This window comes from Lissotriton helveticus, chromosome 2_2 (assembly GCF_964261635.1).
Source record: "Lissotriton helveticus chromosome 2_2, aLisHel1.1, whole genome shotgun sequence".
In the NCBI taxonomy this organism is placed as follows: Eukaryota; Metazoa; Chordata; class Amphibia; order Caudata; family Salamandridae; genus Lissotriton; species Lissotriton helveticus.
The window spans coordinates 383648167-383668381 of NC_136060.1; the positions used below are offsets into that span (position 1 = coordinate 383648167).

General features: G+C 46.6%; 1 protein-coding gene across 1 annotated transcript in view; it reads left to right on the top strand.

Moving 5' to 3' along the window:
* POLN (DNA polymerase nu) overlaps positions 1–20215 on the top strand; it is a 2689548-nt gene that overhangs the window by 2202760 nt on the left and 466573 nt on the right. The window contains exon 27 of the mRNA XM_078678603.1: positions 10808–10886. Coding sequence (XP_078534729.1) covers positions 10808–10886 — 79 coding nt within the window. The remainder of the gene's footprint in view (positions 1–10807; positions 10887–20215) is intronic.

Sequence of the window (20215 nt, forward strand, 5' to 3'; positions counted from 1 at the left end):
GCAGCCCACTTAATAAACTCATTCCTCCACCTAGGATCAGTAGGTCCCATCACTGCTTTCCAATGTCGTGTGATTTCTCGTTTTGCTATTATGAGCACCATATCTATACATTTACTTGTGATCTTATTTTTAGGGGTATGAGGGAACCAGTGTAGAACTCCCACGGCCATGTCAAATAACAAGCCCCTCTCCGTTCCCGCATTGAGAGTGTCTCCCACCTCCTTCCAATAACGTTCTAAGATCGGGCATGTCCACAGCATGTGATCCAACTCTACTCCAACTCTCATACATCTAGGGCACGCAGCGGAGTCTACATCAAAATATTTTTTGATCTTTCCTGGTGTCAGATATGCCCGGTGGAGAATGTAGAAGTGCACTAGTTGGAACCTTGCGTTGCGTGTGCTCTTCCAAGCCCTCTGCATTATCTGCGTCCACGCAGTCTCAGGGATATCCTTTCCTATATCTGCTTCCCATTTTCCCTTTAGCGCTTCCAGAGGGGGTAGTCCTTCAGTGTTCATCCTGGAATAAAGGCACGAGACCGCCTGGAACGTTCCCGCCGCCATCATAGCATACTGGCAAGCCATTGTTGTTCTTGGTTCTGTTAACCCCTCTTTCCAATGTGCCTGTATTGCTCACGTTAGTGCTGAATGCAGCAGAAAGCCCCCTCTTTGTAGATCAAACCTTTCAAGGAGTGCTGGGAACAACAATAGCGTCCCATCCTCATAAAGGTCCCCCAGCACCTGGATTCCGGCCTCCTCCCACTCCTGTAGCTGCGACCAATCGCCGCCATGAGGCAACGCCGATAGCATCCCTAGAGGGATTTCGGGGGCGTATGGGTGCAGTACCCCCGCTCTACGCTGCGAGCGGTTCCAACATAATCTAATTGTTTTTTCTTCTTGTGTGAGATCCCGAAGGTCTAACCTCTGCTGCAGCGCTATAAAAGAAAGAACGGGACGAGGTATGGCTAGGCCCCTTTTATGCTCCGGTCCACGGAATTCACGTGCAATCTCCTGCCTGTAGGTCTGCAATTGAGCTGCCAAGTAATACAATTCGAAATCGGGGACCGCTAGTCCCCCCTCCGTCTTAGGTCTTATTAGCGTTGTTAGCGACACTCTACGTCGTCCTGTCCCCCAAAGGAAGGATACTATCATGGACCTCAGAAGTCAGAAAGTAGGAGCAGGAATCCACACTGGCAATGTTCTGAAGCAATATAGTAGCCTTGGGAGCGCCATCATTTTCAATAACGCTATTCGGCCCGACACTGACAGTGGGAGAGCAGTCCAAAAGGTCATACTGCTCTTCAGCGCTCGTATTCCACGGCCAACATTGCCCTCTAATACGTCGGTTGGCGTGTGATAGATGTACACTCCCAGATATTTCAGGCAGGAGGGCTCCCATCTGACCGCTCTGGTCATGGAGGGCTGGGTCTCGCCTTGGCGTACTGGAAACAAACACGTCTTGGTCCAGTTTACTTTTAGGCCAGAGATTTCACAGAAGCTTGTTAACAGATTGTCGGCTCCCACCATGGCCCCCTCGGCGTCCTTGAGAAAGAGCAGGAGATCGTCTGCGTATAACGATATGTATTGCTGCCCAACTCTACTCAGTAATCCCCCATAGTGGTCCCCCCGTCCGGGTTGTCATCGCCAGGGGCTCCATTGCCAATGCAAAGAGCAATGGAGATAGTGAACATCCCTGTCTCGTACCCCTTTCCACCGAGTATTGAGGCGATATTAGTGTGCCCGTTTTCACTCTGGCCACCGCCGAGGTGTATAGCACCGTTGTCCATCTCAAGTAATCCTCTCCCACACCAAAACGCCTCAGCACTTTATAGAAGTATTCCCATTCGAGGCTGTCAAACGCCTTCTCTATGTCCACCGATAATATCATTGGGTGGCAGGCCCCGAAGTGGTCTCCCTCAAGGAGCCGCATCAGTCGGCGTATGTTCGTTGTCGTATTTCGCGTTGGTATGAAACCGGCTAGGTCTTTATGGACCAGTGTAGTCATGTGTTCTAAAAGGCGGGACGCCAGGATGCTGCTTAATATTTTATTCGGTGGTTAGCATCGATAATGGTCTGTACGACGCTGTGTCTCCGCTTTCCCTCCCCGCTTTCAGCAAGGGTATTACCAACGCTTCTCGTATTGAGTGTGGTAGCCGCCCCAATTGTTTCGCTTCCCTATAGACCTCTAGCAGCCGAGGGGCTAGTAGATCAACATACTTTGCGTAAAATTCTATGGACAACCCATCTATACCCGGAGTCTTATTATGTGCCATTCGATTTATGGCACGACGTATTTCTCCCAGCTCAATGTCTTTGCCTAAGTCCTTTGCCTGTTCATGATCTAATTCTGGGAAGCAGAGGCCTTCTAGAAAAACATCTATGGCTGGAGTACCGATCTCTAGTTTGCTTTGGTATAAAGTTTCATAATATCTTGTGAAGCAATGCAGGATCTCAGGCTGGGTGTATACCTCATCTCCGTCCGCCGTGTGCATTGATACTATGGGGGAGCTTCTCTTTGCGGGGTTGGCCAGCCAAGCCAGTAGGGTTCCTGTTTTGTCGCCCGCTGCATGGGTTCTTGCCGTGTATGCTTTGTAGTCGAAGCTGCGCAAGCGCTCTGTCTCTACTGCGACTGCTTCCTTTGCCTCGCTAACCTTTCCTTGTAGCTCAGGGTGACCAGGTCGTAATAGTTCTACTTCGCGGAGCTTCTTATCAGCTCTATCTAGGTCATCTAGGAGCACTTTCCGTACCGCTACGTGTTTCCCAATACAAAACCCTTGTATAACCACCTTGAAGGCGTCCCATTCTGTTGCTCTGGTCTCAGTCGTGCCAGCATTATCCTCAAAGTACTGAGTAATTCTTTCTTCTAGCGCACCATGAAAAAGGGGGTCCTCTAGTGTTTCTGGGCGCAGCTTCCAGGTAGGGACACAGGAAACGCTAGGGAACCACTGCATGTCAAGCAACAAAGGATTGTGATCCGACACTGTCCTTGACAGATATTCAGTTCTCATAACCGTTGTCATTAGAGTTGGGGAACACAGCATCGCGTCTAACCTTACATGAAGCTCATGCATACTTGAGAAATAGGAGTAATCTCTAGTCTGCGGGTGTTGTGCACGCCAGGCATCTATTAGGCCCCATCTCAACTGCCAGTCTATTCTGCCTTTAGTTGTACGGTGTGTCGGAGAGTCCGCCAGAGGGGGGGGCGACCTATCAAGGGCTACGTCCTGTATCGAATTAAAGTCACCTCCCATTAATAATGGCCCCACAAGGAAGTGCGCTAAGGACCCTGATAACTTCGCCAGAAAGGTCAGCTGATTGACATTAGGTACATACACACTGCAGAAGGCAATGTCTTTACCTCTTAGCCTACCCGCTATTGCAACAAACCTCCCCTCCGGATCTACGAGTTGCCTGGTGACCTGGAATGGGACCCCGGCTCTAACCCAAATTACTACGCCTCTAGCAAACGCTGAGTATGTGGTATTGTATACTTGGCCCCTCCATCTACGCTGTAATGCAATCCCTTCCGCCTTCGTCAAGTGTGTTTCCTGCAGCAACGTACCGTACCAAGTAGGCATGAATTTTGTGGCGTCGTGTCATAGTGTGGAGCCCCCTCACATTCCAGGTTATACATCTTAAATTGGTTAAATCACCCAGTGTCCCATTGTGTCCTGTGCATTCCTATCCAACCATTTCTTAGACATCTTAAGTGTGGTAAGACGTCAACACCGATGACAAGCCCTCCCCCCAACACCCCAAGACAACCCCAACCCCCCTCCTCCCCAGAACAGGACCTAGGAACCTCCATCTAGCTCCCATCCAAACACACCCGAACGATAACCTGTAACTAACCCAACAGTAGTCACTGTGGGTGTGCCTTAAGGGCAGTAAGGGGGGTTGGTTACCAACGGGTAGCCGCCCAATCCCTAGGCTCTTGCTGATTGATCGAGCCCCAAATAATAACACACATCTCAATGACCACCCGACTCCCATCTGCAAACGATAACTCTCTCCCACAGTTCACGACAAACAGTCCGCCACAGTCTGTATTCGAACCTCTGCAGCTCACCAGATGCTCTCATCCTTCATCCAGCATTCCCTCCGCCGTCGCAGGGGTGACCACAGGCAAAGGTACACTGTCCGTCTCTGAGCGCTCAGCATCCGAGTGGTCATCACTCCCTCCTGATTCCACCTCTTCCTGCAGTGGAGAGTCCTGGTTCCCGATATGACAGACACTACCTCCAGGACTCCCCGCCATTCTGCAGTTGTCTCCAACAGTGAAGGCCTCTTTAGTCCCCTCTGCCTATTGCGGAGCCGCCAGGACTTCCATTGTGGCAATCCTTCTGAGCTTATTCCAGGTCGTTGGCGGAGAACGTCTGTACCGGATTTATACAGTTCCAGCCTGGTGGAGGCATCGTCTGGTGTGTCGAAGAGCCTGGTGGAATCATCCACGATTACTCGAAGCCTAGCTGGGAAGAGCAGGGAGTACTGAAGGCCCTCAGCTCTCATTTCTCTTTTAACTGCCAGGAAATAAGCGCTGCGTTTCATACGTGTAGTCAGGAAAGATGTTGACTTTGCTGTTCTCCACTTGAAAGGGGCCATTCCTGCGTGCATTCTGGAGTAACAGATCTCTGTCCCGGTAATGTAACAGTCGGGCCACCACCGGACGTGAAGGCCGGCCTTGTTGTGGCGGCTTGGCTGGGACTCTATGAGCCCGTTCCAGTGTGTAGAAAGTGGATAGGCCCTCCGGCGCCACCGTCGTCCGGAGCCAGTCTTCAAGATAGTGTACCATGTCCCTCCCTTCCACTTTCTCCAGAAGGCCTACTATCCGGATGTTGTTTCGGCGATTACGCTCTTCCGCCTCCTCAGCTCTTCTCTCCAGTGCATCCATGCGGTCCGGCATGTTGGTCATAGTGGTCGAGAGGGCTTTTTGCGCAGGCGCCAGGGTATGGACCGTATCTTCTATCACCTTGACTCTGTCGGTCAGTTTACCATGGTCGGCCCTCAATAGACCCAGTCCCGTGGCAACCTGCGCAATATCCTGTTGGAGCGCCGCGCGGGTATCCGTTATCGCTGTCAGGATTTTGTCCAGCTGAAGTTGAAGTTGAGGGTCTCGCGTGTGATCTGGGACAGAGTGGTCCCCCTTGTCCGACGTCTCAGTATCTGACGTGGGTGGACCACTGCCTTTACTCCCTTTAGGTTTTCCCATGTTGGTGGTATGCTGTACTTTTCGCTGCTACTGGATAGGGAGATGTAGCCCAGTGTCAGGGGGACTCCGTTCGGCTTGACGTTTTCAGATCTTTGCCCTATTGGCGGTGTGAATCGCCACCCAGGTGCGTCCAGCGCAGGGGCCGCCAGCAACGATGTAGAAGAGCGATCCTAGAAAGCGGCCGTGTGCACGGTTGTCACCCGCAACAGTTCAAAAGAGTGCAAGCCCACCCCGACAGTGCTCCGAATTGCAAGGAACAGAATTGTCTTAGTGGTATGGGGCAATTACTCAGGATCCATCTTGAGGCATAGCAGGTGGTCAGATCTCAGAGCAACCCACTGAAGGCCGGTCGTCGTGTGCTCCCCAGTGTCAGCTCTATAGATCACTATCTATACTGCGAACACCCGCTGATGCACGTCTGCTAGTAACGGCTTGCCGCACACCTCTTGTTGTAGCAGAAGTAGTACAGGGCCCAGGGGCTCGATGGAAGGGGAGGAAGGGAGTACTTGCGAGGGGTGCACAGCATCAATAAGGCATTTCGAGCACTCTTAGCTGCCCTCATCCAGTGTTGCGACCGCTGGTGCACCCCTTCCCGCTCCCTCCGGAAGAGGCAATCGCCTCAGTGTAGTCGCCAGCCTCTGCCATGGCCCCCCGAGCAGTGTCCTTAGGGGCAGTTCACATCTACCTACGTACGGTGTTCGGATTTTCTCAGGGGTCCTCGCAGATTGTTTCTTCGATCTAGCTGCCGCGGGATTGCACTGCCCCGTCTCGCTTCCGCTTCGCGGTGTCCTCTCCGCGGTCTCCATCACCTCTCTTGTGCTTGCCCAAGTGGTCCCTGAAGCGTTACCATAGCGTTCTGCCGCCGCGAATGCAGGGGGAAACTCAGCGGGAGCCTTACTTAGTGTCTGGGCCCCAGCATGCTGGACGTCGCCGCGGCCTCCGTCTCCAAACACCGGGTGTCTAGGCGCCGGTTCACCCCCCCCCCCGGGTCTTCTGACGCAACGAAGCGCCACCGGGTTCGTCCCCTCAGGATGTGTCCAACTGGGGTCCCGAGGTTGCTCCCCCAATTTGCAACCTCTCGTTGCGACCAGATCTCTAGCCAGCATCCACGGCTCTCGGGGGAATCCCGAGGCTCTCCCCGCACTCCGGGCTGACTGGCAGGGGGGGGAAGCGGTCCGTGGCTCTCCTCACGATCGCACCGTTCAGGGTGTGAAGTCCGCCGGGAGCGCACTGCAGGTTTCATTAGCCCCGATGGGCCTGGCAAGTAAGGCTTCCCCCTCAGGCGGGCCCGAACTCCGCACTTTCAATGCGGGAGCCCGCGCCATATCAGCACGATCCCTAGCCTCAGGCCGGCAGATCCCAAGTGGCAGTACTGTGCGTCGTACCTTCGGCCGCCAGCCGTCTCCTCAGGCCACGTCTCTCGGCTCCGGCATCAGAATCGGAGCCATCAAGTGCCCGGGGGTGCAATCGCGGTCTCGGCCGTGCAAGGATTTAGAGCCTCCTCACGGCCGCCATTTTAGTTGCTCCCTCAGGGCGCCCCGGCCAGCGCGCCGGCAATCATCTCCGGGTCTGTAGGGCCGATCAAACAGCGTTTCTTAGATCCTCCGTAGGGGATCCCCTTCCCCCGTCTTATCTGGAGAGATGGGGGGCTCAGAGGTGTTTTAGCAGGATAATTAGAGGCTCGATCGCGGAGCCCAGCGCTCAGGCGACCCACTCCATCGGCGTCCAAGCCACGCCCCCCTGATTTATTGTCACCATTAGACTAAGGCAGTGGTTCCTAAACTTTTTTGACCTGTGGCTCCCCTGACCTAATCGGCAGTTGGCCGTGGCTCCCCACCATTTTTTTACCGGTGGGTGGGTGGGTGGTGTGTACCTCCTGTTATCTTCCTTAAAGTATTTAGGACGCTATGAAGGTATTATAATGGTTGGAATGCTTGAATTATTAATCTCATCCACTGGCAATCACTTTGGCTGCATCCCAATCCATCGATTTTTCCCCAACAGAGTGCCTGGTCCCAAACCCCTATTTATGCCAGCTGCTGCTTTCAGTACCTTCTGAGAAAATGGAACATTGAGTTTGGTCTGTCGTAATCAGTATCCCCAGCCTTATTTTTACACTAAAAAGGTCTGTCCTTCCATCTGTGTGCCCATCTATATCCAAACACATATTCAACCATTTGCACACCTTTCCACCATATATCCTTCCGTCCATCATTTCACTCATCCATCCCTCCATCCACCCTTTCACTCATCCATCCATTATTCATCTACCCACCCTTTCACCCCATCCATCTGTACAATAATCCATCCATCCACTCTTCCACCCAGCCATCCTTTTACTTACTCATCCATCCACCCATTCACTTACTCATCCATTCACCCAGTCATTTATCCTTCCACCCATTCACCCTTTCAGTCATTCATCCTCCCTTTCTCTCTCCATCCCCCTTCCACTTATCCATCCATCTACCCACCCATTTACTCATCCATTCATAAATACATCCATTGATCCTATTACTCATCCATTCTTTCACTCATCCAGCCATCCGTTCTCTCCTCCATCCACCCTTTCACTTCACTCATCTATCCATCCTTTTGTCCATCTACCCCCTTTCACTAACTCATCAATCCTTACATCCACCCTTTCACTCATCCATCCATTCACCATTTCACTTATCAATTCATCCATCCACCCATTCACTTGCCCATCATCTACCCTTTCATTCATCCACCCATCCATCCTTTCACACACCCATCCACCAATTCACTCGCCCATCAGCTGCCCTTTCACTCATCCATCCATCCTTTCACACATCCATCCACACTTTACCCATCCATCTATCCTTCCACCCATACATCCATCTATTTACCTTTTCTCTCATCCATACTTCCATTCATTCACTCATCCATCCATTCTTTCTTTCATTATCTATCCATTCCCCCTTTCATTCATGCATTCATCCTTTCAGTAATCCATCCAGCCATTCAGACATTCCTTCACTTATTATTCACCCACCTTTTCACATTATGAGCTGAGCCTTTGTCTGCAGAGTTGCAGGCAGAAGAGGCCCATCAAGAATGAACTACAGCAAGGGGTGGGCTGGTGGAGAGTTCACTATGCCCCTGCACATAGGCAGACTGAAAACGTAGAAGTCATGCATGATGCACAGTGCCAGGATGTGAGATTACTGTAACATGGTGTGGTTTCCAGGGCTTTAAGCGGTGTAAAAAAACTGGGGGGTCTCTTCAAAGGAGTTGTTTGATGTAATTAAGAGCGCAGTTTAAAACACCTAGGCTAACTGGTATTATGTTGTTTCTGTCATTGCATCCAGATATATAATACAGCAAGTATCATTACACCTCAACAAGCCAGGGCTATTGGCTTTGTCAATGGTTGCTAGTTCCTTAAAAAAAAAAGTAGCAACCATGGCTTTGTTGAATACAATATTGAAAATACTTCAGTTCTAAAATGACAGGACAGTGAGAGAACGATAACCCGTTCTTTTTAACTTGTTTTTCAGGCTTCTTTGAATGAAGTATTTTCTAACGCTTGGGCGTTTTACTTTTTATCGTACAGATTGCCCTTCTGTACCCTGAGGCAGGAGGAGGCCGCCACATGGTGTCACACCCCCAGACTGCCCCATTGACATTCAGTAAGTGGCAATCAGCGGCATACTGAATTACAATGGGCGGGAGGGGCTGCTCTTGTGCTTCTGGAGGAGTGCGAGGCAGCTCCATCAGGGGGGTGAAACCTCTCACAGGGAGCAGCGCTGCTCCCTGTGATGGTCAAAATTACAGATAAAAGGCGTAGGGACGGTTGGTCACCCTAGTGTGTGTGGCGCCCCTGGTACCTCATTACGGCGCAACGGGGTGCCGCGGCGCACAGTTTCGGAACCACAGGACTAAGGTATCAAATAGTTGGAATTAATCACCACCTAAGGTTTTCATTTTTTTGACCTCACCAACTTAGTACATCAATAATCTAAATCATAATACGTAAATAAATCCCTTGACAGCACTTGTACCCTAACATTGTAAATAGGCCACAACTATTACGCCGCCGCACCGTCCCAAAAGTGACGCAACTTAACGCAAAAGTGATGCAAGGGGCTTGTAAATCTGCCCCTGATTGTTCCTAATCTCACCCAGAAGTGCACTCCAAACAAGGAAGTAAGTACATATAGACAAAACCTGTTCAGAAGTTTATCGTGATTGTGCTTCCAGTTTCCAGTGGCCTGTTCTCATGTGTTTCCCAGCCATTACAGCCCAACTCATACTCATTTTCCCCTGTCTATGATGAGAATAAATCTTGATACCTCCTCCCCTTAGCATCTTCTCATATTAAAACAATAGTTTGAGCTGGAGCCATGAATGGCCGTTGTGTCTCCTGTTCACACAGTTAATCCCTTACACCAGGTTCTGGGGGATCCACCAAGAACCCCAAAGGCATGTCCTAATAGCTTTAGTAAATACTAGTGTGGGCATTATTGTGTACATAATCACCCATCCCTGTTGATATGGCCTTCACATTTGGCTCGGTCAATCTAACTTTGACATTATCTCACAATATCACTTGGTCTTTTTTTAGTTACTGATGCTATTTTAACAATACCAAATAACAGTTGTTGGTGTTTATTGTATGGTTGGAATTTGTTGACTGGCAATCAAACGTTAAAAACATGTTCATATATGAAGTGTTTCTTTTTTTTAAAAGATAAATTGTACTCTTAAAAGTATCTTTACTAGTTTATTAGATTTGAAGCACTAAGTAAACTATGGTCCATATTTATCAAAAATTCATGCAATGCAGCAAGCCACCTGCTTCGCTGAGTGAAAGGAAAAGGTCAGAAATGCTCAGTATATACAATTATAGGGCGCATTCCAGTCCTTTCCTAGCACTGGCGCACTTTTGGTTCCCTAGGTCCAACACAGGTGCCCTTGCCTAATGTTGCACAGGTGCCTGTGTTGCAGACAGGATTGTTTTTGTGCAGGAAGGGACATCTTCCTGCACAAAAACAATGCTCAAATGCATTTTTCCTCTTTCTAAATGTGCTGCAGAAATAAAGACATTTCTCCTCGATGCACCTCTGGTGGGGAGGTAAACAATTCTGATTCATTCCCAGGTCTACCAATGTTGGTAAATCTAGGAATGTGTCAGAATCCATGGGTGGATGCATGGGAACACCCACACTCCACTCATGGCACCCCCCCTGCCGCGGAGTAATGTGAGGCAGCGATTTGCACTTCCCTGCCTTACTCTAGAGTTATCAGGCCGCTCAGAGTCGTGCAAGGTGGCCTTGTGTGACTTGATATATCTCATTGAGGCTTTGCATCGCCCTTGCCTCCCCTTGCGTGGCGCAACGGTGACTCAAAACCTTGATAAATATGCCCCTGTAAATATATTTGGTTATTAATCTGCACAAAAATTCAATTGATGGTGCAACAGTTACATGCAGTGACTTACATTCCATCAGTGTTATTCCTGAGCTAAAGTGAAACACATGTTATTGATGTAGAGCATTTCTGTCTTTTATAATTCTTATAAAAACAATTGAAAAAACAGTTTATTTCAATAGATATATTCAACCATATTTCCTAGGTTCTGCAGCTGATCTGTGTAAAATGGCCATGATAAAAATTTGCCAGACAATTGCCACCTCATCATCTTTAACTGCAAGGTTTGTGACTTTTCTCTTTCTCAAGATAAAATTATGTTTTGATTTTGACATGGTTACACAGTTGATGCATTCACGTACAAGAACATCATTTGGAAGGCTACGTCTTCAAGTTACGTTTCTAAGATGAACTGGAGATCACAAGTGGACATGTGCTCGCTGCTAAGAAGTTACATTTCACTTTTAAATAATAGCGGCAGAATCGGCAACCCAGATGATGCCAACCTCAAGTAAAAAGATGTGTTGGGTATCCTTCAAACGGACTGTTTATCACCATGTCAATGCACAAATGTTTCTGTATCTTGTTAATATTGATGCATTTTTTGTGGGCACTGTAGTATGGTGCTAGGGCATGCCTCACGCTTGCATACATGCACGCTTGCCCTGACCTCACATTGGAAGTCGGGCGAATGAATGAAAACAAGCACTGGCATAGCCAATAGGTCTCACCTTTAGGACCGTATAAGTGTTTAGCCAGAGCTAATGGCTTTGCCAAAGTCTTTAAGCTATGTTGCACTACAGCATGTTGAAAAGTAACAATACAAAAGTGTTATAAGCACTCTTGTTTCCTCATATATATATGTAACGAAGAAGACATTATGTACATTGAACAACCCTATTAAAAATTAGAATGAACATAAAAATATTTTCAAATTTTTCTGTCCTTGCATTTCTGGCGACTTATTCCTGCCTGATCTAATGCTTGTTTGTTATAGCTTTTTTTTGTTATGCACGGGTAGGGGTGGGGGACATAAATAATGGGAGGGTGATGGTTGGGAACTAGTACCTGAATTACAACATGAGCTGCGAAAGGACAATAAGGGAGAATTAACAGATGCCACATTCCGAGGCCGGACTGATGGGGAGCTGAGTGATGCTGAGGTGGTGCTAAGGTGGTGGCGGGCTGGTACGTAGATGATGCTTAGGCGACGCTGAGGATACTGAGCTAGTCCTGAGTGATGCTGAGGCGGTGGTGCTGTGCTGGTGCTGAGCTGATGCTCAGGTGGTGCTGAGTAATACTGAGTTGGTGCTGAGGTGATGCTGTGCTGGTGCTTAGGTGTGCTGCACTGAAGCTGTGGTGGGGCTGTGCTGGTGCTGACTTGGTGCTGTGCTGGTGCAATGATGTAGAGGTGGTCTGTGGTAAAAGACCTTAAAATCCAGTTGGAGTGGAAGCTCAGAGGGTCATATCAGAAAACCAAACACCCTGAAGCTTCTAACAGTGAGTCCAGTGAGTGTATTCGAAAGAGTTTATGAATAAAACGTGCAGAAGAGCAAAAATAAAGCAAGGGGTGGAGTTAAACTATAAAAAAAGAACTAAACGTTAAGAAACAAGAGCTTGCAATCCTTTTTAGTGGTATTAAAATACAAATTTGTATTTTGAGGTACAATTATACAGCATTTCTTACAGACATTATATCGCTTTTATTAGCATCTGAAAAATAACTAATATGATATTTATTTGCTGACTGTTACTTTTCTGAAGATAAAACACCTTCAGCTATTCCAGACATTTTGCTTTATAGTAGGTTACATTCTGGGGCTTAATTGTTCATACTTACAGCTGAAGGTATCATACACAACATGGGACACGTGGCGCTATTCAAGCTCTCAATGTTTCACATTCAGAAGCTGAATGGGATGCTCAAGACATGTCAATATTACTCGAACTCCTTTCTAAACCTGCTGTCTTCAGCATACGCGAACCCCCTGAGCCCAGCTGTACCCCTGGTATCCCAGTAACTACAGAATGATGATCTGCCAGTAAGAATTTTGCAAGTGAGGACATGACAGCTTTCTTTAAAACAATATTCCCAAGGCATAGGATTTGGAGCCTATCTGCATAATTCAAATTTAGTTATACTTTAATGGCACAGCATTCCCAGTGGCAAAATGCCCAAGTGATCCCATCACATTTTTAATCCACAAGTACCCTAGTCATTGCGTTTCTTTGCGTTCTGGTTTGTGCAGTTATAAACTTATAAGCAGAACTGCAACTGCTAGAATGCAAGTATTTTAGTTGCAGTTTCAAGTTAACTTGAAGTTAACCCAACTATCAACTAACGTATTTTTGAAATTTTACCTGCGCGCAGAAGAAAAGAGGAGCTTTTACTAGTGATAATTAGAAGCGTATTTTGAAGCAGAGTTTAGGTTTTCTATTTAGGAACAATTGCAATTGTTGTCTTTCACAATGTAAGTACATTCTGCTTGTATCCAGCAGACTCGTGTGTTCCTCTCTCATGCCCCCTGGTCTCCCACTAGTACCCGTGAATTAAAGATTTTCCGCTCCACAAAGACACAGAAAGAACGAATCTTCATCTGTCGTCCTGCGCTTGCTGCTCAATCTGCTTCAGGCGGTTGGATGTATCACCGCTTTGAAGTTTCACCATGGGCTCTGTTGGAGGAGGGTGGCATGACAAAATACAAGTTTAAGTTTATTTGATTTAGTTCGCTACTGAGAAGCACAAATATTTGATACATGATATAAAAGTTTAAGCAGTAAAATTATAAAAGTTTTCATTCTAATGCAAAGTTAACAAGCATTTGCAATGCAATAGGTCTCGCATTAGAAAAGTTTGAGCTTTCCATTAGGATGTCGGGCGGATTGCCTCCGCCAGGGTGGCGGTGGCCACCGCCACCCTGGCGGAGGCAATCCGCCCGACAACCACTCTCGATATCCCCTCCGCCTGATTAGGATGGCGGAGGGGACCGCAGCGGTCAGAAACACCGCCCGCCTGTTTTCCGCCCCGGTCGCCTGGCGGCCGGGGCGGATAAGTGATAACATGGTGGCGGTGTCTATCAGACACCGCCAGCCATATTAGAATAGGCATCCGACAATGCCTTTCCGTGGCGGCAATGCCGCCACGGAAAGGCAGGCGGACTTCACTCTGGGGGCCCCCTACGGGCCCCCAGAGTGCAGCACAGTAGGGGGGTGCACACAGGGGGGTACCTATGGTACCCCCCTGCATTTGCATAATGAAAGCGGCAGGCACCGCGCGGTGCCTGCCGCTTTCGTCATGCAAATGCTGCAATGCTTTTTCAGCATTGTGGCGGGCGGTGCAGAGTGCACCGCCCGCCACAATGATGGGAATACAGGATGCGCCCGCCACTGTGGCGGGCGCATCCTAATGCTGCCAACGGGACCCCCGCCCTCATGGCGGCCGGTCCCAAGTACCGTGAGGATGGCGGGCGGGCAAAGTCCGCCCGCCATCCTAATGGGGCCCTATTGTAAATGGCAATGTTTTTTTTTATGCAGTAGTTAAGTTTTGTTTGTATAAAAATGAGCACCTTGAAGGAGTGAAGGATTTCAAAGTAATAATAAAAGCATATACAGACAATAACTAACACACACAAATGGGGAACGGTGCTGTCAGGAAACTGCAGGTAATTTATATACATGCCTTGCAGGGGCCGTAGAAAACATGCACGGGCAATGCCAATAGGTCTGCCTCGTTTTAGCAGTATGTGTTCTTTGATGTAACTGTTGTGCGTTATTGGGCGAAAAGTTTGGAAACTGCCACTTGACAAGTACGTATTACTCGTGCCGATGTTAAAAAAAAGCCAAAGCATTCCTTTTACATGGATCACTGACAGAATATCGAAATCAAAAAAATCGACATACAAAAATATTGAGTCAAAAATATTGAAGTACAAAATATCGACAGCCTATCTTCAAACAGGTAAGTACCAAAATATCGACTCCAGAATATCGACTTACAAAAATATAGACTGTAAAAATATCGATTTTTTTAAATGTCTTAAAATTAAGTTAAAAATAATATATATAAATATATTTAATATAAACTTAGAAATAATTATTAAATAAATGTAATATTAATAAATAATTAATATAAATAAAAAAAATTATATCACCAAAAATAATACATATATATAAACATATTATTAAATAAACATATTAATATAATATAATTTAATTTAATTTAATTTCATTAAATTAATTTAATTTAAATTTAATTTTACTTTATTTTTACACTGTACCCCTGTACGCCAAAAACCCAAAACTGACCCCGAACCCTAAAAATGCCCCTTTACCCAAAAACTAAAAACTGACCCTGAACCCTAAAAATACCCCTTTATCCAAAAACTAAAAACTGACCCTGAACCCTAAAAATACCCCTTTACCCCAAAACTAAAAACTGACCCTGAACCCTAAAAATACCCCTTTACCCAAAAACTAAAAACTGACCCTGAACCCTAAAAATACCCCTTTACCCAAAAACTAAAAACTGACCCTGAACCCTAAAAATACCCCTTTACCCAAAAACTAAAAACTAACCCTGAACCCTAAAAATACCCCTTTACCCAAAAACTAAAAACTGACCCTGAACCCTAAAAATACCCCTTTACCCAAAAACCAAAAACTGATCCTGAACCCTAAAAATACCCCTTTACCCAAAAACTAAAAACTGACCCTGAACCCTAAAAATACCCCTTTACCCAAAAACCCAAAACTGACCCTGAACCCTAAAAATACCCCTTTACCCAAAAACCCAAAACTGACCCTGAACTCTAAAAATACCCCTTTACCCAAAAACCCAAAACTTAAATTTAATTTCCAAAACCAATTACTTTTATTTACGAAGTAAATTTTATTTAATGGTCAATTATTAATTAATTAACAAATTTAATAATTAACATATTTAATTAGTTATTATTAAATTACTCCCCACCCTATCCCCCTATAAACTCACAACCCACTACAGAAATTAATTTACTAATTATTATTTATTTATTCTTTAAATATTTATAATTACCAATTATATTTTAATTATTTACCAAATAATAATTAATTATCAATTATTATTAATTTACATATTTAATTAATTAAATTTAAATTACTTCCCACCCTATTCCCCTATAAACCCACAACCCACTAAAAAAATAATATAGTAAAAAGTAATGATTTATCAATTATTCAATTATTATTAATTACCAATTATAATTTAATTAATTAACAATTATTAATTAATTAACAATTACTATTATATTACATATTTATATAATTATATTTAAATTACTTCCCACCCTATTCCCCTATAAACCCACAACCCGCTACAGATTTATATTACACAATTATTACAAATTATAAAATACCTAATTTGACATATTTTTGTTGTCTATATTCTATCTACTCGATATTGTGTCTAGTCTATATTTTTGATTCGATATTTTTGCTATTAATATCGATAGTAATCGATATTTTTGTAGTCGATATTATGTCTGGTCGATATTTTGTCTAGTCTATAATTTTGACTCGATATTTGTGTATGTCGATATTTTTGGAGTCGAAATTATGTCTGTGTACCCTTTTACATATGTTAAAAAAGAGCATAATGCAGCATTATACCCAAAGTGGCACTTTCAGGTCAACAGGAACAAGCAAAGAGTTTAGTGTGCTTCAAATGCCAAATCCACTCAAATAGACTCAAAATATGCCTGCTAAATATTGCATAGGTCACCTTTTCCGAGGTAAACATTACATTACATATACTTAACTACAACATCATCACTCAAAGACACTATCAAAGGATTTTAACGGTCTTGTCTCCTTTCTGGTGAAGACCGGTTCAGTGCCACAGAATAAATCAGTCCAAAATCATACTCCTGGGTAACCTCCCACTATATTTTTTAACAAGCATTACCTAGAACACGGGTACACCATTGGCAGCAACATTACAAGTTTATCTAAAACAAAGATGTACAGGCAGGCGGCAGCATTAAGAGTGCCAAAGCGGACACACACACACCCAACCCCTCCACCTGCAGAATTCAGGTAGCAGTGAGTGTACATTTCATCACATACTGCAAAAGAACAGTACGTGCAATATGATCAAGACTAAAAGCTACCATTAAAAGGTGTGTGAGCCTGTATATGTGCGACTGTGTGGGATGGGACTTGTTTATGCAAGAGTATGTGTTATAGAATAATAGTGTATGTGTAACGGTACATGTTCTGCTGTGTATAAGGTTACATTATTGTAGGTATGTTGAGATAAGTGTGCTCATGAGAGGTTCTGTGGCATTGTGCTGTGTAAATTATATGATGGGTGTTAGTTAAATTGGCTGTGTGTGTTATGGTTTGTGAAGCAGTGTGAGCATGTCACATGCTTGGAGCATGTAAGTGGCACATGGTAAGTGGATAATGGTTCAGAATATGTTCCTTGTTCTGCTTGAAGCATTTTTAATTCCCCCGGACTAGGATCACCATTGTAAATGCCTTCAAGTAATTAAATAAACGATGTGATTACTAATTATCTTGTAGATGCCCACGTGCTTCGCATGATAACGCCTTGTTCAGAGAGAGGGTATGCACACATGACGTTATTTTCAACTTTTGCTTTGAATGGCGGAAGGCACAAAAGCGTGATCGCACAGCTTTGCCGTGATTTGGTCTGCTGTAACACTCAAATCAATCAGGAGAGGTCTCCACAGTCTCAACAGGAATCATTTCTTCCCAAGCAGGCTGCCATAATAAAGCGAGCAAAAAAAAAGTAATGTATACTTAGGAGCTACTCACATGACACACTCAAGTCATCTGCAGTGTTTTCATTTTGAATGTAATCTTGCACTTCATCCAAGTGAGTCGTTTCAAAAGCCCAGTGCAATCCAGATATAAACAGTAGCTTGTGCCAAACAACAGCTTCACCTGGCCTTCCCCAGAAGTGCCCATGGCGAGGATCACACGTGGCACTGGTGTGGACCGCTGCCCAGAAGGTTAGGGTTTTGTTGCAGCAGGACGTTACATCTGCGGTTTGGAAGACCTGCGTCAGCAGCCTCGTTTGCAAGCTGCACATGTGGCCAATAATTAGGACAATAAACACAATTTAAAGAGAAAGCGCTGAAGTGCTATAGAATGGCGTAAGGAATGATTAAACGCGCCCCCTCTTGTTCGAGTTGGATTTACATACGCTTTCAAATGGCTAAACTGCGTGCATTTAGTAATACAATCTAATCTAGAATTAAGAACACATCCATGTCAGGCCGTCCCACAACAGCTGGCCTGGGAGGAACGAGGTGGTGGGAAAGGGACATCCCTGCATAGTGCTGCACAGTACAGGCAGCGCGATGGTGCGGGCCTGAGCCCGGTACAAACGGAACATCGCCGCCGGCCTGCGACCAGGAAGTCAGGCAGGCCGGGCGGGACAACCGGAAACAGGAAGTAGGAGGGCGGGAGCCTACCCCGCCTTCCACGGAAGAGCCGCGGCTGTTTGGAGCACCGGAGCAGGCAGGAGCCTACCCTGCGCCCCGGTGCCGAAGGAGGGAGGAAGAGTCCTGCTGCCGGGCCCTGCAGCTGCCGATGAGAGGAGAGCCGCCGCACCAAGGAAGCCGGTGAGTGGGGCTTTGCCTTGTGCGCGCGTGCGGCGGGGGGGCTGTGTGTGAGCGTGCGTGTGTGTATGTGTCTTGGAGTCTGTGTGTATGCGTGTGTGTGTGTGACTGTGGGGGGGGGAGGAGGGGGTGTGTGTGTGCCTGTGTATGCGTGTGGCTGTGTATGCGCCTGTGTATGCGTGTGGCTGTGTATGCGTGTGGCTGTGCGCATGCGTGAATGTGGGTGCGCGTGCACGCAGTGAAATCCAGCCGGAGAGAAGCGCGTGGCACTTTCTTGTCCTTCATTCCCCCGAGTCAGCTAGCTATAGTTCTCCACCTGGACCGCATCCTTTGGATGCGAATTCCAGGCTCGACCTAAAAAGGATTTAAAATATTTAAGTATATTATAACATTCAAATTCATTTGGCGGAACCAATGCACTAAAACACCGCTTTTCACAAATGATAAAGAGTTGTGAAAAGGAGACACATTTATTTCTTGTGGTTGGTGGTTTGTGTGTAGTGAAAACTATTTTTAATTTTGAGCTAGTATTTTGGCAACAAAATAAATTACAAGTGAGGCACGGTGACGGCACATGAGGAGGAGGATTGATTGCTCCTGAGACAGGACTCCACATAAAGCACCAGACAGGGAAGTGGGTACTGCAAGTCGAGCGTGAAATGGTCAGCATAGACTAGAGGGACACTGGGCAATGGCGAGACTGGGTGCTGACTGCTCAGCCGGGGAGACATCAGAAACGGCAGCCGTCGTGAGCATAGACTGATGAGGAGAAAAGTGGCTGAGGGATGGGGCTCTCACTCGTCCGGGGATTCATCTTTAAACAGAAATTGTGCTCTGTATCTACGGCTCCCCATGAAGCCTTCCTCAGTGTGAGGGGCCTGACACCTCTCTGGGAAGAAAGGCACCGCTGCTGTCAGCGCCGATACAACCTGCCAGCAGGGTGTTACTAGGAGACTGCCCTTCGAAACGCGGCTCCAGCTGGCTAGCGATGTGCGGGTGGTGGTGGAGGGGACCAGGAAAAGCAGTGACAACCAGGAGGTCGTGGAGGAGGCGGGTGGGATTAGGAAACGCAAACCGAGGCAAAAGAATAAGTAGTGCAGCAAACCGACTTTCATGGTCAGAAGGGAGTGGATCTAAGTAACAGGGCCAGTCGCCAGGGACAGAAGCCGTCCGCTGAAAGGAGGGAAAAATGTGAAAACTGGCCACAGAAAAGAGGGGAATTTAGGCAGGCACACAAAGTAACCAATTGGGAGCAAGGGGTGTGATCAATGCTAATACAGTGATTACACCATGCCTTACTGCGCATGCGCTGCTAGGCTCAAGATAAAAAAGAAAGTCCCTGTGCAGAAAGCAATTCTGGTATTTTACTGACCTCTACTGGTCATTTTCTATCAAGACAGTTAAATAGAGGCAGTTGAACAAGCAGAAACCAATTCTGGTATTTTACTAACCTGTACTGGTCGTTTTCTATCAAGATAGTTAAATAGAGGCAGTAGAACAGGAAAAAAGTCCCTAAGCGGAAGCAGACAAGTCCTAGAGCCGATCTCCAGAGCCCACAAAGTACATACACTTATAAGTATATACTAAAGTATATACAAGAGGCCATGAATGCTCGTCCTAATGAGAATGACCCTGACTCGCTCATTTTAGTCTCCTGCGTCATTTGTTGTCACTGTGCATTTGTGAGCGTTGGAAAGCCCGATCTTCTCCCGCACTACAGTGGCCTGCATTGCGCCACTGCCTTCCACCAATGCGCCTGTTGAGCACTACCTCTGCCTGCCGTCATGCTTCCTCCAAGGACAGTGACCCCCAAGACTGTGCAGTGTCAAGCCCTGCCCCTGACCCCAAGGTTTTTCTCCGGTACCTGCTTCCACCTGCGGGTCCTGTGTATAACCCAGAAGCGGCCCTGGTTTTCTCCATCCTCAATCACAAACTGCCATCACCCAGATGGTCCCCTTTACCTTCCAGCCGCCACCCATGTCTATCTG